Here is a 23,497-nt window from a genome sequence, read left to right on the forward strand (position 1 = left end):
GTGTTACTGGGTTACTGTGTGACACTGACTGGAATGTGTGTGTGTGTTACTGTGTTACTGTGTGACACTGACTGGAATGTGTGTGTGTTACTGTGTTACTGTGTGACACTGACTGGAATGTGTGTCTGTGTTACTGGGTTACTGTGTGACACTGACTGGAATGTGTGTCTGTGTTACTGGGTTACTGTGTGACACTGACTGGAATGTGTGTCTGTGTTACTGGGTTACTGTGTGACACTGACTGGAATGTGTGTGTGTGTTACTGGGTTACTGTGTGACACTGACTGGAATGTGTGTGTGTGTTACTGGGTTACTGTGTGACACTGACTGGAATGTGTGTGTGTGTTACTGTGTTACTGTGTGACACTGACTGGAATGTGTGTCTGTGTTACTGGGTTACTGTGTGACACTGACTGGAATGTGTGTCTGTGTTACTGGGTTACTGTGTGACACTGACTGGAATGTGTGTCTGTGTTACTGGGTTACTGTGTGACACTGACTGGAATGTGTGTCTGTGTTACTGGGTTACTGTGTGACACTGACTGGAATGTGTGTCTGTGTTACTGTGTGACACTGACTGGAATGTGTGTCTGTGTTACTGGGTTACTGTGTGACACTGACTGGAATGTGTGTCTGTGTTACTGGGTTACTGTGTGACACTGACTGGAATGTGTGTTTGTGTTACTGGGTTACTGTGTGACACTGACTGGAATGTGTGTCTGTGTTACTGGGTTACTGTGTGACACTGACTGGAATGTGTGTCTGTGTTACTGTGTTACTGTGTGACACTGACTGGAATGTGTGTGTGTGTTACTGTGTGACACTGACTGGAATGTGTGTCTGTGTTACTGGGTTACTGTGTGACACTGACTGGAATGTGTGTCTGTGTTACTGGGTTACTGTGTGACACTGACTGGAATGTGTGTCTGTGTTACTGGGTTACTGTGTGACACTGACTGGAATGTGTGTCTGTGTTACTGGGTTACTGTGTGACACTGACTGGAATGTGTGTCTGGGTTACTGGGTTACTGTGTGACACTGACTGGAATGTGTGTCTGTGTTACTGGGTTACTGTGTGACACTGACTGGAATGTGTGTCTGTGTTACTGGGTTACTGTGTGACACTGACTGGAATGTGTGTCTGTGTTACTGGGTTACTGTGTGACACTGACTGGAATGTGTGTCTGTGTTACTGGGTTACTGTGTGACACTGACTGGAATGTGTGTCTGGGTTACTGGGTTACTGTGTGACACTGACTGGAATGTGTGTCTGTGTTACTGGGTTACTGTGTGACACTGACTGGAATGTGTGTGTGTTACTGGGTTACTGTGTGACACTGACTGGAATGTGTGTCTGCGTTAAGACCATGAGACATAGGAGCAGAATTAGGCCACTCGGCCCATCGATAAATGCAAGGTGATGCATTTTGTTCGATCGAACCAGGGCCGTCATGCTCAATTCATGGTTGGACTTTAGGGAGTGTTGTAGAAGAAAGAGATCCAGGGGTACAGCTTCATAGCTCCTTGAAAGTGGAGTCACAGGTGGACAGAGTGGTGAAGAATGTATTTTGCATGCTTGGTTTCATCGGTCAGCACATTGAATACAGGAGTTGGGACGTCTTGTTGAAGTTGTACAAGACATTGGTAAGGCCACACTTGGAATACTGTGTACAGTTCTGGTCACCCTATTATAGAAAGGATATTATTAAACTAGAAAGAGTGCAGAAAAGATTTACTAGGATGCTACTGGGACTTGATGGTTTGAGTTATAAGGAGAGGCTGGATAGACTGGGACCTTTTTCTCTGGAGTGTAGGAGGCTGAGAGGTGATCTTATAGAGGTCTATAAAATAATGAGGGGCATCGATCAGCTGGAGCGTCAGTATCTTTTGGAGAGTCTAAAACTAAAGGGCATAGGTTTAAGGTGAGAGGGGAGAGATACAAAAGGTTCCAGAGGGGCAATTTTTTCCCACACAGGGTGGTAAGTGGCTGGGACAAGCTGCCAGAGATAGTAGTAGAGGCGGGTACAATTTTGTCTTTTAAAAGCACTTAGACAGTTACATGGGTAAGATAGCTGTAGAGGGATATGGGGCAAATGCGGGCAATTGGAACTAGCTTAGTGGTTAAAAACAAAGGGGCAGAATGGACGAATTAGGCCAAAGAGCCTGTTTCCATGCTGTAAACATCTATGACTCTTTCAGTCTGCTCCGCCATTCAATCATGGCTGATATTTTTCCCATCACCGTTCTCCTGCCTTTTCCCCATGACATCTGATCCCCTTATTAATCAAGAACCTATCTATCTCTGTCTTAAAGACACTCCATGATCTGGCCTTCCACAGATTCACCACTCTCTGGCTGAAGAAATTCCTCCTCATCTCTGTTTTAAAGGATCATCCCTTTAGCCTGAGGTTGTGCCCTCTGGTTCTAGTTTTTCCTCCTAGTGGAAACATCCTCTATGCATCCACTCTACCCAGGCCTCGCAGTATCCTGTAAGTTTCAATAAGATCCCCCCTCATCCTTCTAAACTCCAACGAGTACAGACCGAGTCCTCAACCGTTCCTCATACGACAAGCTCTTCATTCCAGGGATCATTCTTGTGAACCTCCTCTGGACCCTTTCCAGCACATCCTTCCTTAGATACGGGACCCAAAACTGCTCACAATACTCCAAATGGGGTCTGACCAGAGCCTTTCCCAGCCTCAGAAGTACATCTCTGCTCTTATATTCTAGCCCTCTCGACATGAATGCTAACATTGCATTTGCCTTTCTAACTGCCAACTGAACCTGCACATTAACCTGAAGAGAATCTTGAACAATGACTCCCAAGTCCCTTTGTGTTTCTGATTTCCTAAACATTTCCCCATTTAGAATATAGTCTATGCCTCCATTCCTCCTTCCAAAGTGTATAACCTCACACTTTTCCACATTGTATTCCATCTGCCACTTCTTTGCCCACTCTCCTAATCTGTCCAAGTCCTTCTGCAGCCCCCCTGCTTCCTCAATACTACCTATCCCTCTCCATATCTTTGTATCATCTGCAAATTTTAACAACAGTGCCTTCAATTCCTTCTTCCAAATTGTTAATGTATATTGTGAAAAGTTGTGGTCCCAGCACTGACCCCTGAGGCACACCACTAGTCACCAGCTGCTATCCTGAAAAAAAACCCTTTATCCCCACTCTCTGCCTTTTGCCAGTCAGTAAGAAGTTTAACAACACCAGGTTAAAGTCCAACAGGTTTATTTGGTAGCAAAAGCCACACAAGCTTTCGGAGCTCTAAGCTCCTTCTTCAGGTGAGTGGGAATTCTGTTCACAAACAGAGCTTATAAAGACACAGACTCAATTTACATGAATAATGGTTGGAATGCGAATACTTACAACTAATCAAGTCTTTAAGAAACGAAACAATGTGAGTGGAGAGAGCATCAAGACAGGCTAAAAAGATGTGTATTGTCTCCAGACAAGACAGCCAGTGAAACTCTGCAGGTCCAGGCAACTGTGGGCGTTACAAATAGTGTGACATGAACCCAATATCCCGGTTGAGGCCGTCCTTGTGTGTGCGGAACTTGGCTAGTTTTTGCCAGTCAGCCAATCCTCTAACCATGTCAGGATATTACCCTTAACACCATGGGCTCTTCACTTATTTAACAGTCTCCTATGCGGCACCTTGTCAAAGGCCTTCTGGAAATCTAAATAAATCACGTCCACTGCTTCTCCTTTATCTAACTTCCTTGTTACCTCCTCAAAGAACTTTGTTGCTGGGTTACTGTGTGACACTGACTGGAATGTGTGTCCGTGTTACTGTGTTATTGTGTGACACAGACTGTAATGGGTGTCTGTGTCACTGACTGGAATGTGTGTCTGGGTTACTGTGTGACACTGACTGGAATGTGTGTCCGTGTTATTGTGTTATTGTGTGACACAGACTGTAACGGGTGTCTGTGTCACTGACTGGAATGTGTGTCTGGGTTACTGTGTGACACTGGAATGTGTGTCTGTGTTACTGTGACACTGGAATGTGTGTCTGTGTTACTGTGTGACACTGGAATGTGTGTCTGTGTTATTGTGTGACACTGGAATGTGTGTCTGTGTTACTGTGTGACACTGGAATGTGTGTCTGGGTTACTGTGTGACACTGGAATGTGTGTCTGTGTTACTGTGACACTGGAATGTGTGTCTGGGTTACTGTGTGACACTGGAATGTGTGTCTGGGTTACTGTGTGACACTGACTGGAATGTGTGTCTGTGTTACTGTGTGACACTGACTGGAATGTGTGTCTGGGTTACTGTGTGACACTGACTGGAATGTGTGTCTGTGTTACTGTGTGACACTGGAATGTGTGTCTGTGTTACTGTGTGACACTGGAATGTGTGTCTGGGTTACTGTGTGACACTGGAATGTGTGTCTGGGTTACTGTGACACTGGAATGTGTGTCTGTGTTACTGTGTGACACTGGAATGTGTGTCTGTGTTACTGGGTTACTGTGTGACACTGACTGGAATGTGTGTCTGTGTTACTGTGTGACACTGGAATGTGTGTCTGGGTTACTGTGTGACACTGGAATGTGTGTCTGTGTTACTGTGTGACACTGGAATGTGTGTCTGTGTTACTGTGTGACACTGGAATGTGTGTCTGTGTTACTGTGTGACACTGGAATGTGTGTCTGGGTTACTGTGTGACACTGGAATGTGTGTCTGTGTTACTGTGTGACACTGGAATGTGTGTCTGTGTTACTGTGTGACACTGGAATGTGTGTCTGTGTTACTGTGTGACACTGGAATGTGTGTCTGTGTTACTGTGTGACACTGGAATGTGTGTCTGGGTTACTGTGTGACACTGGAATGTGTGTGTGTGTTACTGTGTGACACTGGAATGTGTGTCTGTGTTACTGTGTGACACTGGAATGTGTGTGTGTGTTACTGTGTGACACTGGAATGTGTGTGTGTGTTACTGTGTGACACTGGAATGTGTGTCTGGGTTACTGTGTGACACTGGAATGTGTGTGTGTGTTACTGTGTGACACTGGAATGTGTGTCTGGGTTACTGTGTGACACTGGAATGTGTGTGTGTGTTACTGTGTGACACTGGAATGTGTGTCTGGGTTACTGTGTGACACTGGAATGTGTGTGTGTGTTACTGTGTGACACTGACTGGAATGTGTGTGTGTGTTACTGGGTTACTGTGTGACACTGACTGGAATGTGTGTGTGTGTTACTGTGTGACACTGACTGGAATGTGTGTGTGTGTTACTGGGTTACTGAGTGACACTGACTGGAATGTGTGTGTGTGTTACTGTGTGACACTGACTGGAATGTGTGTGTGTGTTACTGTGTGACACTGACTGGAATGTGTGTGTGTGTTACTGTGTGACACTGACTGGAATGTGTGTCTGTGTTACTGTGTGACACTGGAATGTGTGTGTGTGTTACTGTGTGACACTGACTGGAATGTGTGTCTGGGTTACTGTGTGACACCGACTGGAATATTACATTGTTTTTTAGTATTTACCCCTTGTACTGGCTGCAACAAGAGCTGCTCCCATCGCGGAGCTATCTTCTGATAGGTGGAAATGGACTTCACACTTCGCAGCCAAATCTTTCACTGTATCCTTGAGAATCTGTGAAAAACTATCAATAGAAACCAGAGTCAGAGTGGGAGACTGGGAGAATCACAGGCTGTTTCCAGCAATGAGAGAGGCCGTTCCGCCTTTGCTGTGTCTCTCTGAAGGGACTATTCAACTATTGCCATTCTGCCAGCTTCTCTCTGTATCCCTGCACACCGTCCCTTTTCAGAGAATATTTGTATTATATAAATGCAGGGGTATGAGTGGGGTCTGACCAGAGCCTTTCCCAGCCTCAGAAGTACATCCCTGCTCTTATATTCTAGCCCTCTCGACATGAATGCTAACATTGCAGGATGAATGAGATGAATGCAGGATGTTATGAGAAGGGTATCTTCAGGGAAACCTGGAGGTCAATCTCTTTCTAAAAGTCTAGTATTTTCTGCATTTAACGGGTGATATTAACCATGATGTGGAGATGCCGGCGTTGGACTGGGGTGGGCACAGTAAGAAGTCTCTCAACACCAGGTTAATTCCTCACCTGATGAAAGAGCAGCACTCTGAAAGCTTGTGATTCCAAATAAACCTGTTGGACTTTAACCTGGTGTTGTGATATTAACTGTGTAATATTATCCTGATAAATGCGAAGTTTGGTAGAAATAATGTAGGGAGGAGCTATTTGATAAATGGCAGAACCATAAAGGGTGTAGATACGCAGAGGGACCTGGGTGTGCAAGTCCACAGATCCTTGAAAGTGACGTCACAGGTGGAGAAGGTGGTGAAGAAGGCATATGGCATGCTTGCCTTTATAGGACGGGGCATAGAGTATAAAAGTTGGGGTCTGATGTTACAGATGTATAGAACGTTGGTTCGGCCGCATCTGGAATACTGCGTCCAGTTCTGGTCGCCACACTACCAGAAGGACGTGGAGGCTTTGGAGAGAGTACAGAGGAGGTTTACCAGGATGTTACCTGGTATGGAGGGGCTTAGTTATGAGGAGAGATTGGGTAAACTGGGGTTGTTCTCCCTGGAAAGACGGAGGATGAGGGGAGACTTAATAGAGGTGTATAAAATTATGAAAGGCATAGATAGGGTGAACGGTGGGAAGCTTTTCCCCAGGTCGGTGGTGACGTTCACGAGGGGTCATAGGTTCAAGGTGAAGGGGGGGAGGTTTAACACAGATATCAGATGGACATATTTTACACAGAGGGTGGTGGGGGCCTGGAATGCGCTGCCAGGCAAGGTGGTGGAGGCGGACACACTGGGAACGTTTAAGACTTATCTAGACAGCCATATGAACGGAGTGGGAATGGAGGGATACAAAAGAATGGTCTAGTTTGGACCAGGGAGCGACGTGGGCTTGGAGGGCCGAAGGGCCTGTTCCTGTGCTGTATTGTTCTTTGTTCTTTGTTGTGTAAGCGCAGTAAGTCTGTTCCTACCTTTACCAGGCATCAACTTGCTCTCTTGGAGAGCAGCTGTAATGTGTTAATTAGCTAGCTAGTCCAATCTGCTTTCTGGAACAGTGACAGAGCTAACTCTTCTGAGGCTGAGGAAGACAAAATACAGGATTCTGAGTGTGATTTGCACAATGTGGCTTGAACTGAGTGTGAAACTGAGAAGTGCCATTGCTCCCCTGTTTTCCCTCGTCTCTCAGTGAAATCTATAATACCATACTTCTCAGTGTCCAGCTGCTCCATTAGCCCGTCTGCTAAATTTACTTGCCTCGTATTCCTGAACTATTGACCATTAGTCACTGAATAATTCCTGTCTTCTTTCTAGCTTTTGTTTCCATTGCCTCCCACACTCTCTGCTTTCGTCTTCAGCTTTTATTCTTTCTCCCTTCTGAATCTATTCTTAGATTCACATCCATTGTCTAAGCTGCTTTAGAGTCGCACAAAACACTATGATTCTACAAGAGGAATAGGAACAGCAGCCTGAGAAAGTCCCCTCTTAAAGCAGAGTGAGAACAAGGGGCTGATTATGGGGATAATGTGTATGGGTAGAGTTTGTGGAAATGTACCACGTTGAGACTTACTGAGGGTGTAACTTGTACAAGCTCCCTTCCACTCCCACAGTCATCTTCATGAGGTCCATTTGGCGGTTTTCTCTCATTCTCTCGAGCACAGCAGCAAGTCCTGCCCCACATAGCTGGGCTGCCCTCTGGGACACTGCCAGACAAACCGCCTGCACCACAACACGGTCCTCAATGCCACAGGGCAGACCCAATTCCTCCAGAATGGATTTAACATGCAGCAGATCACCACTATCACTGAGGGTGGGGAAAGAGAATTTTTCATAACATTTTAATAATTTCTTTCTGTTTTTTTAAGTTTTAACAACAGTCACAATGAACAGCAGCCCAGAAAATAGATCATAGTACAGCAATAATCAATAAACTTATAGGTGGAAGGGAAAGAAAAAGAGAAATGAGAGGAAGAAGAAAAATCAAAGAAAAAAAGACAAAACAATCAAAGAAAAACCCTCTCAAAAAAACACCGCGATGCCCAGATACGGGGTACAGTATGAATCTGCGATACGGGGTACAGTATGAATCTGAGTTACGGGGTACAGTATGAATCTGAGATACGGGGTACAGTATGAATCTGAGTTACGGGTTACAGTATGAATCTGAGATACGGGGTACAGTATGAATCTGCGATACGGGGTACAGTATGAATCTGAGTTACGGGGTACAGTATGAATCTGAGTTACGGGTACAGTATGAATCTGAGTTACGGGTTACAGTATGAATCTGAGTTACGGGGTACAGTATGAATCTGAGTTACGGGTACAGTATGAATCTGAGTTACGGGTTACAGTATGAATCTGAGATACGGGGTACAGTATGAATCTGAGTTACGGGGTACAGTATGAATCTGAGTTACGGGGTACAGTATGAATCTGAGTTACGGGTACAGTATGAATCTGAGTTACGGGTTACAGTATGAATCTGAGATACGGGGTACAGTATGAATCTGAGTTACGGGGTACAGTATGAATCTGATTTACGGGTACAGTATGAATCTGAGTTACGGGTTACAGTATGAATCTGAGATACGGGGTACAGTATGAATCTGAGTTACGGGGTACAGTATGAATCTGAGATACGGGGTACAGTATGAATTTGAGATACGGGGTACAGTATGAATCTGAGTTACGGGGTACAGTATGAATCTGAGTTACGGGTACAGTATGAATCTGAGTTACGGGTTACAGTATGAATCTGAGATACGGGGTACAGTATGAATCTGAGTTACGGGGTACAGTATGAATCTGAGATACGGGGTACAGTATGAATTTGAGATACGGGGTACAGTATGAATTTGAGTTACGGGGTACAGTATGAATCTGAGTTACGGGGTACAGTATGAATCTGAGTTATGGGGTACTGTATGAATCTGTGATACGGGGTACAGTATGAATCTGAGTTACGGGGTACTGTATGAATCTGCGATACAGGGTACAGTATGAATCTGAGTTACGGGGTACAGTATGAATCTGAGCTACGGGGTACAGTATGAATCTGAGCTATGGGGTACAGTATGAATCTGAGCTACGGGGTACAGTATGAATCTGAGCTACGGGGTACAGTATGAATCTGTGATACGGGGTACAGTATGAATCTGAGTTACGGGGTACTGTATGAATCTGCGATAAAGGGTACAGTATGAATCTGAGTTACGGGGTACAGTATGAATCTGAGCTACGGGGTACATAGAACATAGAAAGCCACAGCACAAACAGGCCCTTCGGCCCACAAGTTGCGCCGATCACATCCCCACCTCTAGGCCTATCTATAGCCCTCAATCCCATTAAATCCCATGTACTCATCCAGAAGTCTCTTAAAAGACCCCAACGAGTTTGCCTCCACCACCACCGACGTCAGCCGATTCCACTCACCCACCACCCTCTGAGTGAAAAACTTACCCCTGACATCCCCCCTGTACCTACCCCCCAGCACCTTAAACCTGTGTCCTCTCGTAGCAACCATTTCAGCCCTTGGAAATAGCCTCTGAGAGTCCACCCTATCCAGACCCCTCAACATCTTGTAAACCTCTATCAGGTCACCTCTCATCCTTCGTCTCTCCAGGGAGAAGAGACCAAGCTCCCTCAACCTATCCTCATAAGGCATGCCCCCCAATCCAGGCAACATCCTTGTAAATCTCCTCTGCACCCTTTCAATGGCTTCAACATCTTTCCTGTAATGAGGTGACCAGAACTGCGCGCAGTACTCCAAGTGGGGTCTAACCAGGGTCCTATAAAGCTGCAGCATTATCTCCCGACTCCTAAACTCAATCCCTCGATTAATGAAGGCCAGTACGCCATACGCCTTCTTGACCGCATCCTCCACCTGCGAGGCCGATTTAAGAGTCCTATGGACCCGGACCCCAAGGTCCTTCTGATCCTCTACACTGCTAAGAATGGTACCCTTCATTTTATACTGCTGCTCCATCCCATTGGATCTGCCAAAATGGATCACTACACACTTATCCGGGTTGAAGTCCATCTGCCACTTCTCCGCCCAGTCTTGCATTCTATCTATGTCTCGCTGCAACTTCTGACATCCCTCCAAACTATCCACAACACCACCTACCTTGGTGTCGTCAGCAAACTTACCAACCCATCCCTCCACTTCCTCATCCAGGTCATTTATGAAAATGACAAACAGCAAGGGTCCCAGAACAGATCCCTGGGGCACTCCACTGGTCACTGACCTCCATGCAGAGAAAGACCCCTCCACAGCCACTCTCTGCCTTCTGCAGGCAAGCCAGTTCTGGATCCACAAGGCAACAGCCCCTTGGATCCCATGCCCTCTCACTTTCTCAAGAAGTCTTGCATGGGGGACCTTATCGAACGCTTTGCTGAAGTCCATATAGACCACATCCACCGCTCTTCCTTCGTCAATGTGCTTGGTCACATTTTCAAAGAACTCAACCAGGCTCGTAAGGCACGACCTGCCCCTGACAAAGCCGTGCTGACTACTTTTGATCATACTAAACTTCTCTAGATGATCATAAATCCTGTCTCTCAGGATCCTCTCCATCAACTTACCAACCACTGAGGTTAGACTCACCGGTCGGTAATTTCCCGGGCTGTCCCTGTTCCCTTTCTTGAATATAGGGACCACATCCGCAATCCTCCAATCCTCCGGAACCTCTCCCGTCTCCATCGACGATGCAAAGATCATCGCCAAAGGCTCCGCAATCTCCTCCCTCGCCTCCCACAGTAACCTGGGGTACATCCCATCCGGTCCCGGCGACTTACCAACCTTGATGCCATTCAATAGTTCCAACACATCCTCTTTCTTTATGTCCACATGCTCGATCCTTTCTGTCCTCCGCAATCCAGCAGTACAACCACCCAGATCCCTTTCCACCGTGAATACCGAGGTAAAGTATTCATTAAGCAGCTCCGCCATTTCTAACGGTTCCGCACAAACTTTTCCCCCTTCACCTTTTAAGGGTCCTATGCCTTCACATCTCATCCTTTTACTCTTGACATATTTGTAGAAAGCCTTGGGATTCTCCTTAATCTTACCCGCCAAGGTCTTCTCATGACCCCTTCTCGCTCTCCTAATTTCCTTCTTAAGCTCCTTCCTACATCGCGTATACTCCTCTAAATCCTTAACACCTCCTAGCTCTCTGAACCTTCTGTACGCCTCTCTTTTCTTATTCACCAGGTTCATCACAACCTTCGTGCACCACGGTTCCCGTACCCTACCAACACCCCCCTGTCTCATCGGAACGTTGTCATGCAGAGCTCCAGACAAACATTCCTTGAAAATCCTCCACTTTCCTTCGGTACTTTTCCCCAAGAATGCCTCCTTCCAATTTACCCGTCTAATTTCCTCCCTGATGACACTGTATTTCCCTTTACTCCAGAGAAACACTTTCCTAGCCTGCCTGACCCTATCTCTTTCCAATGCTATCGTGAAGGAGATAGAATTATGATCGCTATCCCCAAGATGCTCACCCACCGAGAGATCCTCCACCTGTCCAGGTTCATTAGCCAGCACCAGATCAAGAACAGCCTCTCCTCTAGTAGGCTTATCCACATACTGTGTCAGGAAACTCTCCTGGACACACCTAACAAACTCCTCTCCATCCAAACCCCTAGCCCTAGGGATATTCCAATCTATGTTTGGGAAATTAAAATCTCCCATCACGACAACTCTGTTATTCCTACATCTCTCCAGGATCTGTTTCCCCATCTGCTCCTCAACATCTCTGTTACTATTGGGCGGCCTATAGAAAACACCCAGCAAAGTTACCGACCCCTTCCTGTTCCTAACCTCCACCCACAGAGATTCCGTAGTCAGTCCCTCCACGGCGTCCACCTTCTCTACAGCCGTGACACTATCCCTGATCAACAGTGCCACTCCCCCCCCTCTCTTGCCTCCCTCCCTGTCCTTCCTGAAACATCTAAAACCCGGCACCTGAAGCACCCAGTCCTGTCCCTGAGACATCCAAGTCTCCGTAATGGCCACCACATCACAATTCGAAGCAGCAATCCACGCTCCAAGCTCATCCACTTTATTCACTACACTCCTGGCATTAAAATAGACACATCTCAGACCTTCAGCCTGAGCACTTCCCTTCTCCCTCACTCGTCTAACCTCCCTCTTACCCTGTCTACATTCCTTATCTATTTGCGAGCTAACCTCCTCGCTCTCAGTCCCCTCATTTCGATTCCCTCCCCCCAACCTTTCTAGTTTAAAGTCTCACCAGTAGCCTTAGCCAACCTTCCCGCCAGGATATTGGTCCCCCTGGGATTCAAGTGCCACCCGTCTTTTTTAAACAGGTCACACCTGCCCCTAAAGAGGTCCCAATGATCCAAGTACCCAAATCCTTGTCCCTTGCTCCAGTCCCTCAGCCACGCATTAATTCTCCACCGATTCCTGTTCTCACTCTCCCGCGGCACAGGCAGCAATCCCGAGATTACTACCTTTGCAGTATGTACAGTATGAATCTGAGCTATGGGGTACAGTATGAATCTGAGCTACGGGGTACAGTATGAATCTGAGCTACGGGGTACAGTATGAATCTGAGATACGGGGTACAGTATCATTGGGTGTCTTGCATGGAGAAGGTGGACTGAGTCACCTCTGCATTTATGCTGTATCATTGCTATGGTTCTATAGTGATTCTAAGACAAGGGGTGCAGCACGATTGGGAGAGACGAGGTACAGTCCAATTGAGAGAGACGGGGTGCAGCGCGATTCTGAGAGAGACGGGGTGCAGCGCGATTCTGGGAGAGACGGGGTGCAGATTGGGGGAGACGGGGTGGTGTTAGTATTTTCCTACCTTTCAATCTTGGACAGGAACTTTGTTCTGATGATATTTTCTTGCTCCAGTGTGTGAGTCTGGATTCCCCGGAAGATACATCCTTTCTCCTTGAGGTTTAAGAGGATATTTTGAACAATTGCACCAAGGAATTTCCCACCAATCATCTTCTCATAGCTGTGGATAGGGGAGGAAGATGTGTTATGGGCAGATTTTGTGGCGGTCAGAGTTGATGTCACTGGGTGCTGTCATGATGTTGCAGAGTTGAGTTTGTAAAGATGTAAAGAATGTAAAAATGCTGGAGGGAAAAAAAGCATTACACGGTCCCTTTAAAAGCTGGTTTTGATTTCAGTGCTTAGAGGTTTAAAATGCAAAGTACATACCAAATCCAAGCATTCATATCCTAGGCCAGACAACAGGGTTGCCTTGGGAACAGGCTTCAGGCATTTGAATGTTTGAATTTTGCCCAATCAATTTAAAGTAGGCACTCAGCTACCAAGAACCTCTAAGATTTGAATTTGATGTTGTTGTAGGAAAATTGATAGGTCATCGCAGGTACAAAAGAGAGTGCAAGAGGGAAAAACAGGAGCTCGCAACTGCCACTTCTCAAGACTCGAGAGGGAGAGAGCAGCTGTCCACCCTGCCAGCTTTATATATCCCTTCAGAGAATGCACCATCTAACCAGCGAAAGGTACCAAATCAGAAAGAACTCACAGACAGAGAAATCAACCGAGAAACTCCAGAAGGTTCTGAAAGACACAAAACCTGGTTGTACTTTTTTTTTGAGAGTGACTAAATTCTATTAGCTTTTTTTTGGTTAATGAAGGGATAGTGTACTTATTTGAACAGCATTCCAGTACAATCTTATTTTATTCGGTATGTTATTTGTTTACTCAAAGTTCCCTGTTAGTTAAATAAATTAATTGTTTATTTAAAAGTGTAGGTATTTTAGTTAACCACTAAACGTTACTGAAGAACAGTTCACACCTTCCCACACACTTTAACAGATTACGAGGCGAGGTTTTCCTCTTTGGGGGATTCGGCCTCATGTCTCAAAAGGGGAGCAACCTCTGCAGCGTAACAATGGGAACTCTTGGGATTGATTTGTGGTGTTTAATATCTATGACCAACTCAGCAATGACCAACTACTGACCAACTCAGCAGATAAAATAACAAGTGGCTTATTGGAGGAAACAACTATACGCAGGACAGAGATAAGAATGTTTCTGAACTCCATGACTCCCAGACTCCATCTGTTGAGTACTTTAGATGGGTCAGTTTTTGTCCAGTGTGTGCAGGAAGGCTTCCTGACGCAGTATGTAGATAGACCAACAAAAGGCGAGGCCACATTGGATTTGGTACTGGGTAATGAACCAGGCCAGGTGTTAGATTTGGAGGTAGGTGAGCACTTTGGTGACAGTGACCACAATTCGATTACATTTACCTTAGCAATAGAAAGGGATAGGTATATACCGAAGGGCAAGAGTTATAGCTGGGAGAATGGAAATTATGATGCGATTAGGCGAGATTTAGGTGGCATAGGTTGGGGAAGGAAACTGCAGGGGATGGGCACAATTGTAATGTGGAACTTGTTCAACGGACAGCTACTACACGTCCTTAATAAATATGTACCTGTCAGGCAGGGAGGAAGCAGACGTGTGAGGGAATCGTGGTTTACTAAGGAGGTTGAATCTCTTGTGAAGAGGAAGAAGGAGACTTATGTTAAGATGAGACGTGAAGGCTCAGTTAGGGCGCTTGAGAGTTACAAGTTAGCCAGGAAGGACCTAAAGAAAGAGTTAAGAAGAGCCAGGAGGGGACATGAGAAGTCTTTGGCAGGTAGGATCAAGGAAAACCCTAAAGCTTTCTATAGGTATGTCAGGAGTAAAAGAATGACTCGGGTAAGATTAGGGCCAGTCAAGGACAGTAGTTGTGCGTGGAGTCTGAAGAGATAGGAGAGGCACTAAATGAATATTTTTCGTCGGTATTCACACAGGAGAGGGACAGTGTTGTCGAGGGGAGTACTGAGATGCAGGCTGTTGGACTGGACGGGATTGAGGTTCATAAGGAGGAGGTGTTAGCAATTCTGGAAAGGGTAAAAATAGATAAGTCCCCTGGGCTGGATGGGATTTATCCTTGGATTCTCTGGGAGGCCAGAGAGGAGATTGCAGAGCCTTTGGCTTTGATCTTTATGTTGTAATTGTCTACAGGAACAGTGCCAGAAGACTGGAGGATAGCAAATGTTGTCCCCTTGTTCAAGAAGGGGAGTAGGGACAACCCTGGTAATTATAGACCGGTGAGCCTTACTTCTGTTGTGGGCAAAGTTTTGGAAAGGATTATAAGAGATAGGATTTATAATCACCGAGAAAGGAATAATTTGATTAGGGATAGTCAGCACAGTTTTGTGAAGGGTAGGTCGTGCCTCACAAACCTCATTGAGTTCTTTGAGAAGGTGACCGAAGAGGTGGATGAGGGTAAAGCGGTTGATGTGGTGTATATGGATTTCAGCAAAGCGTTTAATAAGGTTCCCATGGTAAGCTTTTGCAGAAAATACAGACACATGGGATTGAGGGTGATTTAGTGGTTTGGATCAGGAATTGGCTAGCTATAAGAAAACAGAGGGTGGTGGTTGATGGGAAATATTCATCCTGGAGTTCAGTTACTAGTGGTGTACCGCAAGGATCTGTTTTGGGGCCACTGCTGTTTGTCATTTTTATTAATGACCTGGATGAGGGCGTAGAAGGATGGATTAGTAAATTTGCGGATGACACTAAAGTCGGTGGAGTTGTAGACAGTGCGGAGGGAAGTGGCAGGTTACAGAGGGACATAGATAAGCTGCAGAACTGGGCTGAGAGGTGGCAAATGGAGTTCAATGCGGAAAAGTGTGAGGTGATTCACTTTGGAAGGAGTAACAAACAGGAATACAGAGTACTGGGCTAATGGTAAAATACTTGGTAGCGTGGATGAACAGAGGGATCTGGGTGTCCATGTGCATAGATCCCTGAAAGTTGGCACCCAGGTTGATAGGGTTGTTAAGAAGGCGTACGGTGTGTTAGCTTTTATTGGTAGAGGGATTGAGTTTCGGAGCCAGGAGGTCATGCTGCAACTGTACAAAACTCTGGTGCAGCCGCACTTGGAGTATTGTGTACAGTTCTGGTTGCCGCATTAGAGGAAAGATGTGGAAGTGTTGGAAAGGGTGCAGAGGAGATTTACCAGGATGTTGCCTGGTATGGTGGGAAGATCGTATGAGGAAAGGCTGAGGGGCTTGAGGTTGTTTTCGTTCGAGAGAAGAAGGTTAAGAGGTGACTTAATAGAGGCATACAAGATGATCAGAGGATTAGATAGGGTGGATAGTGAGAGCCTTTTTCCTCGGATGGTGATGGCTAACACGAGGGGACATGGCTTTAAATTGAGGGGTGAGAGATATAGGACAGATGTTAGAGGTAGGTTCTTTACTCAGAGAGTAGTAAAGGCGTGGAATGCCCTGCCTACAGCAGTGGTGGACTCGTCAACATTAAGAGCATTCAAATGGTTATTGGATAAACATATGGATGATATTGGAATAGTGTAGGTTAGAGGGGCTTTAGATTGGTTTCACTGGTCGGCGCAACATCGAGGGCCGAAGGACCTGTACTGCGCCGTAATGTTCTATGTTAATTCCAACTGTCAAACAATCACTGATAAGGCCCCCCTTTTCCCCCAACAAAGGGGCATGTCACCACATTCCCTTCCCCTTCAATTTTTTAATTAATGTTTGACAATAACAAAACTATTTACAATGTTACACAGCAAAAAGGAGGAAAGCTTCACACGGTCTCTCAATAAGTAAGTCTATCTGGAGACTTTCTAATTCGTTGAGAGAGTGGCAATTCTTTAACTGATGTTTCATCAGTTAATGTTGTTCCCTCAGGAAAGCTTCTAGTTTGGACAGGTGCTCTGGTGCTGGTAACCTCTCCAATTCCCATTGTAATGTTATGCCACCCTGCCTCAGGCTTACTGGATTCAGTTCCAGTTACAATTGCTGGAGTCTCACTAACAGGTGTAGCAGGGACAGAGTGTTTGCTTGGTACTGTGCTCAGTTCTCTTCTCCTCAGGTGTCCATGTGCTTCTTCATTCTCTTCCCTCGGGGTGGCACAGTGGTCAGCACTGTTGCCTCACAATGCCAGTGATCTGGGTTTGATTTCCAGCTCGGGTCACTGTCCGTGCAGGGTCTGCACGTTCTCCCCGTCTCTCCATGGGTTTCCTCCGGGTGCTTCGGTTTCCTCCCACAATCTGAAAGACGTGCTGGTTAGGTGCATTGGCCGTGCTAAATTCTCCCTCAGTCTGGAGTGTGGCGACTAGGGGATTCAGGCAGCAACTTCATTGCAGTGTTAATGTAAGCCTACTTGTGACACTAATAAATAACCTTTCAACTTGTATATCAACAATGTATGACAGCTGAGTTGTGTCAACCACAATTACCCCAAGACCCAATTCAGACCAGAATTGAAATTACTTATGTAAAATAAATTGTTTAATATCATAGTACTTCTGTGCATTCTGTTTTACCTCAACTGTCCCTGCCAAATTTGGAAATATTAAATCAGGTCTCGTTCGAAGACGTCTTCAACTCAGTGGGGGTCACGCCTGTAGTTGCATGAGCTGCTGTTCTGTATGTGAGTAGGAAATGGACTCACTCAAGTCATAAAGGTACAGATGATTGTTTCTTAATAGCCAACTTAAACATTTGGACAGGCTTTCAGCAAATCCATTTGAGGCCAGATGCTAAGGGGCTGTTTACACATGCTTTATGCTTTTGGTTTGCATTATGTGTTGAAATTCCTCCCCAGTGAATGCAGTCTCATTATGAGACACCAGCATTTTGGGTAACCTATGGGTGGCGAACGCTTGCTGCTGTTTGTCCATTGTTGCTAGGGAGATTGTAGTCTTCATGTCAAAAATGTCGATCCACTTAGAGTGAGTGTCAACATTGATCAGGAACATAGTGCCCATGAAAAGTCTGTAAACTTTGTCTTGACACTGGTTACATGTTTGACCAGGTCTTCAATGTCCTTGTCGATCCAGGCCACAACATGGAACTTCATTTTCATTTTCATTGTACCAGGGTGCACACAGTATAACTCTTGAAAAAACACTTTCCGCACAGGATTAGGGACAACTACTCTTCTTCCCTATAACAATACCCCATCCTCACAACTTAACTGAGATGACAGGGCGGCACGGTAGCACAGTGGTTAGCACTGGTGCTTCACAGCTCCAGGGTCCTGGGTTCGATTCCCGGCTCGGGTCACTGTCTGTGTAGAGTTTGCACATTCTCCTCGTGTCTGCGTGGGTTTCCTCCGGGTGCTCCGGTTTCCTCCCACAGTCCAAAGATGTGCGGGTTAGGTTGATTGGCCAGGTTAAAAATTGCCCCTTAGAGTCCTGGGATGCGTAGGTTAGTGGGATTAGCGGGTAAATATGTGGGGATAGGGCCTGGGTGGGATTGTGGTCGGTGCAGACTCGATGGGCCGAATGGCCTCCTTCTGCACTGTAGGGTTTCTATGATCTATGACATGCCCAAAATTGCTCAGGCTTGTTATGATGCCAACCATGAAGGACCATATGTTTGACCCGAGTAATAAGGAGTCTCTTTGGGTCCACACTTTACTTGTGCTAACACAGGAGCGTGTCCAAGAAAAACTGCACTGACCTCCTCAGAAGACAAACACAGGACTCGGTCGACAGAGTACCCTTCGTCGTCCAGTACTTCCCCAGAGCAGAGAAGCTACAACATCTTCTTTGGAGCCTTCAACATGTGAAGAGTAAAAGGATGAGATGTGAAGGAAAAGGACCTATAAAAGGTGAAGGTGAGAAAGTCTGTACAGAACCGGAAGAAATAGCAGAGGTACTTAATGAATATTTTACCTCGGTATTCACGGTGGAAAAAGACCTGGATGGTTGTACTACAGGATTGAGGCGGACTGAAAAGATTGAGTATGTGGACATTAAGAAAGAGGATGTGTTGGAAATTTTAAATAGCATCAAGATAGATAAGTCGCCGGGACCGGATGGGACGTACCCCAGGTTACTGTGGGAGGCGAGGGAAGAGATTGCAGAGCCTCTGGCGATGATCTTTGCGTCGTCGATGGAGACGGGAGAGGTTCCGGAGGATTGGAGGATTGCGGATGTGGTTCTGATATTCAAGAAAGGGAATAGGGATAGCCCAGGAAATTACCGACCAGTGAGTCTAACCTCAGTGGTTGGTAAGTTGATGGAGAAGATCCTGAGGGACAGGATATATGAACATTTAGAGAAGTTTAGTATGCTCAAAAGTAGTCAGCACGGCTTTGTCGAAGGCAAATCGTGCCTTACGAGTCTGGTGGAGTTCTTTGAAAATGTGACTAAACACATTGACGAAGGGAAAGCGGTAGATGTGGTTTACATGGACTTCAGCAAGGTGTTCGATAAGGTCCCCCATGCAAGACTTCTCGAGAAAGTGAGAGGGCATGGGATCCAAGGGGCTGCTGCTTCGTGGATTCAGAACTGGCTTGCCTGCAGAAGGCAGAGAGTGGTTGTAGACGGGTCTTTTTCTGAATGGAGGTCGGTCACCAGTGGAGTGCCCCAGGGATCTGTTCTGGGACCCTTGCTGTTTGTCATTTTCATAAATGACCTGGATGAGGAAGCGGAGGGATGGGTTGGTAAGTTTGCCGACGACACGAAGGTTGGTGGTGTTGTGAATAGGTTGGAGGGATGTCAGAAGCTGCAGTGTGACATAGATAGGATGCAAGACTGGGCAGAGAAGTGGCAGATGGACTTCAACCCGGATAAATGTGTAGTGGTCCATCTTGGCAGGTCAAATGGGATGAAGGAGTATAATATCAAGGGTAAGACTCTTAGCAGTGTAGAGGATCAGCAGGACCTTGGGGTCCGGGTCCATAGGACTCTTAAATCGGCCTCACAAGTAGAGGAGGTGGTTCAGAAGGCGTATGGTGTGCTGGCTTTCATCAATCGAGGGATTGAGTTTAGGAGTCCGGGGATAATGATGCAGCTTTATAAGACCCTCATCAGACCCCACTTGGAGTACTGTGCTCAGTTCTGGTCGCCTCATTACAGGAGGGATGTGGAAATGATTGAAAGGGTGCAGAGAAGATTTACAAGGATGTTGCCTGGATTGGTTGACATGCCTTATGAGGATAGGCTGAGGGAGCTCGGTCTTTTCTCCTTGGAGAGACGAAGGATGAGAGGTGACCTGATAGAGGTGTACAAGATGTTGAGAGGTATAGATCGGGTGGATTCTCGGAGGCTTTTTCCCAGGGCTGAAATGGCTGCTACGAGAGGACACAGGTTTAAGGTGCTGGGGAGTAGGTACAGAGGAGATGTCAGGGGTAAGTTTTTCACTCAGAGGGTGGTGGGTGAGTGGAATCGGCTGTCGTCAGTGGTGGTGGAGGCAAACTCGATAGGGTCTTTTAAGAGACTTCTGGATGAGTACATGGGACTTAATAGGATTGAGGGTTATAGCTAAGCCTAGGTAGGTAGGGACATGACTGGCGCAACTTGTGGGCCGAAGGGCCTGTTTGTGCTGTATTTTTTCTACGTTCTATGTTCTAACATGTCATTGATGAAGACGAACATCTCGCCAAGGCCATCCCCACACCCCCACTTCTTGCCTTCAAACAACCACGCAACCTCAAACAGACCATTGTCCGCAGCAAACTACCCAGCCTTCAGGAGAACAGTGACCACGACACCACACAACCCTGCCACAGCAACCTCTGCAAGACGTGCCGGATCATCGACAAGGATGCCATCATCTCACGTGAGAACACCATCCACCAGGTACATGGTACATACTCTTGCAATTCGGCCAACGTTGTCTACCTCAAACGCTTCAGGAGAGGATGTCCCATGGCATTGTCCATCGGCGAGACCATGCAGACGCTACGACAACAGATGAATGGACGCTGCTCGACAATCTCCAGGCAGGACTGTTCCCTTCCTGTCGGGAAACACTTCAGCAATCACGGGCATTCAGCCTCTGATCTTCGGGTAAGCATTCTCCAAGGAGCCTTCAAGACACACGGCAACGCAGAATCGCCGAGCAGAAACCGATAGCCAAGTTCTGCACACATGAGGACGACCTCAACTGGGATCTCAGGTTCATGTCACACTACCTGTAACCATTTGGCCTGGGCTTGAAAAATCTCTAACTGTCCTGGCTGGAGACAATTCACACCTCTTTAACCTGTGCTTAACCCTCTCTCCACTCACGTTGTCTGTACCTGTAAAGACTTGATTACCTGTTAAGACTCGCATTCCAACGTTATCTTGTAATTGAGTCTGTGTCTATATATGCCCTGTTTGTGAACCCAACTCTCCACTCACCTGATGAAGAAGCAGAGCTCCGAAAGCTCGTGCAACCAAATAATCCTGTTGGACCTTAGCTTGGTGTTGTGAGACTTTTTACTGTGCCTATGCCGGCAGTCCAACGCCGGCATCTCCACATCGTGTCCAAAAGGTTGAGGGCAAGGATGATTTCTTGTGGCACCAATAGCAGTGGAATAATGTGTGGCAAAGGAACTTGGTGACTTGCTGCATCTGCCTTGGCAACATGGGTGCCAGGCTCATGTTTCAATGTGTAATTGTAGACCACTAGCAGCAAAGCCAATCGTTGGAGCCTAGTTGACGTGATGAGGGAATGGCCTTGTCCTTTCTGAATAAGCCCATGAGTGGCTTATGATCAATTACTGCTGCAAAGTAACATTCATAGACATAGTGATGACATTTTTTCACACCATAAATAATGGCCAAGCATTCCTTTTCTATTTGAGAAGAGGCTCTCTTGGCATCTGTGTGCTAGAAACATAAGCAATAGGTCACTCCACACTCTCCTATTTTGTGGGACAATACTGCTTCTATCCAGCAGGGTGAAGCATTGCAAGTCAGAACTATTCCTTTTGAGGGATCAAAATGAACCAAGAGGTTTGGTGACTGCAACACCAGTTTGACTCCTTCAAAAGTTTCTTTTTGGAAGTTTACTCCAGTACCAGCTCTGGTACTAAAAAGAAAATGCAAAAGTGCCAGCAATGTGAAAAGGTTAGGGATGAATTGGTCATGATAATTTCTGTTCTGATTTTTGGGGGGGCTGGTGCTTCCTTGATTGCCTTAATCTTCTCCATAAGATGAAATCCCTGGGCATCGACTTTGAGAGCTTGGAATATTTTTCTCTCTTTAGTCTAATTCCTGCATTTTAAAACCTTTGTAGGACTTCCTCAAGATTTGCTAATTGTTCTTCCTCAGAAGCTCCCGTAATTAACACATCATCTAAATAGTCATGACTTCCCTCAATGCCTTGCCCAGCTCCAACTGCTGTTAGGCATGACTCTTGTCAAGTCCTGAGATGTGTAGGTTAGAGGGATTAGTGGGTAAATATGTTGGGATATGGGGGTAGGGCCTGGGTGGGATTGTGGTTGGTGCAGACTCGATGGGCCGAATGGCCCCTTTCTGCACTGTAGGGTTTCTATGATTTCTATGATATCATTGAGCATTGATCCAAGTTCACGCAGCTCAGCCAACTGCCTTGACACTGCGATTGTCTCCGCTGGGTTTCTCATTGTCAAATTAAATTTGTGTCACTGCATAATCACTGATGCTTTTGGGTTGTAGTGTTCCTTGACTAAGGCAATGGGCTGCTTGAAGGTTTTTTGTCCTCTGGAAATGTCAGACTTTGAATAAGATTGTAAGTCTGAACTACACAGGTTGTTATAAGAATGCTTTTCTGCTTTGCCTCTCCCTCAATTTCATTGGCCTTAAAAAGAATCGGAGAAACTTGACATATTGGACCCACTATTCTATTGCATGCTTGAATTATTCCCATTTCCAAATCAATAGCATTTTGGCACTTACAATTTGTTGCAGCAATGTTTTTCAAAGGTGTTCAATGTGAGGATCACTCTCCTGACTTGCAGTAGAAACATAGAAAAACTACAGCACAAAACAGGCCCTTTGGCCCCACAAGTTGTGCCGAACATATCCCTACCTTTTAGGCCTACCTATAACCCTCCATCCTATTAAGTCCAATGTACTCATCCAGGAGTCTCTTAAAAGACTCTATTGAGTTTGCCTCCACCACCACTGACGGCAGCCGATTCCACTCGCCCACCACCCTCTGTGTGAAAAACTTCCCCCTAACATTTCCCCTGTACCTACCCCCCAGCACCTTAAACCTATGTCCTCTCGTAGCAGACATTTCCACCCTGGGAAAAAGCCTCTGAGAGTCCACCCAATCTATACCTCTCAACATCTTGTATACCTCTATTAGGTCTCCTCTCATCCTACGTCTCTCCAAGGAGAAAAGACCGAGCTCCCTCAGCCTATCCTCATAAGGCATGCCACTCAATCAGGCAACATCCTTGTAAATCTCCTCTGCACCCTTTCAATCTTTTCCACATCCTTCCTGTAATGAGGCGACCAGAACTGAGCACAGTACTCCAAGTGGGGTCTGACGAGGGTCTTATATAGCTGCATCATTATCCCCGGACTTCTAAACTCAATCCCTCGATTGATAAAGGCCAGCACACCATACGCCGCCTTAACCACCTCCTCCACCTGCGGGGCCGATTTAAGAGTCCTATGGACCCGGACCCCAAGGTCCTTCTGATCCTCTACAGTACTAAGAGTCT

The 23,497-nt window shown here is 46.2% G+C and overlaps 1 protein-coding gene across 1 annotated transcript in view; it reads right to left on the reverse strand.

Annotated features, from left to right (window-relative positions):
- The window catches only part of LOC144505534 (hexokinase-1-like), a 93,814-nt gene that overhangs the window by 18,864 nt on the left and 51,453 nt on the right, over nucleotides 1-23,497 (reverse strand). The window contains exons 8-10 of the mRNA XM_078231661.1: nucleotides 12,864-13,019; nucleotides 7,595-7,828; nucleotides 5,508-5,626 (exon numbers count right to left, since the gene is read on the reverse strand). Of these exons, the coding sequence (XP_078087787.1) occupies nucleotides 5,508-5,626; nucleotides 7,595-7,828; nucleotides 12,864-13,019 (509 nt within the window). The remainder of the gene's footprint in view (nucleotides 1-5,507; nucleotides 5,627-7,594; nucleotides 7,829-12,863; nucleotides 13,020-23,497) is intronic.

Source organism: Mustelus asterias, chromosome 16 (genome assembly GCF_964213995.1).
Source record: "Mustelus asterias chromosome 16, sMusAst1.hap1.1, whole genome shotgun sequence".
Taxonomy (NCBI): Eukaryota; Metazoa; Chordata; class Chondrichthyes; order Carcharhiniformes; family Triakidae; genus Mustelus; species Mustelus asterias.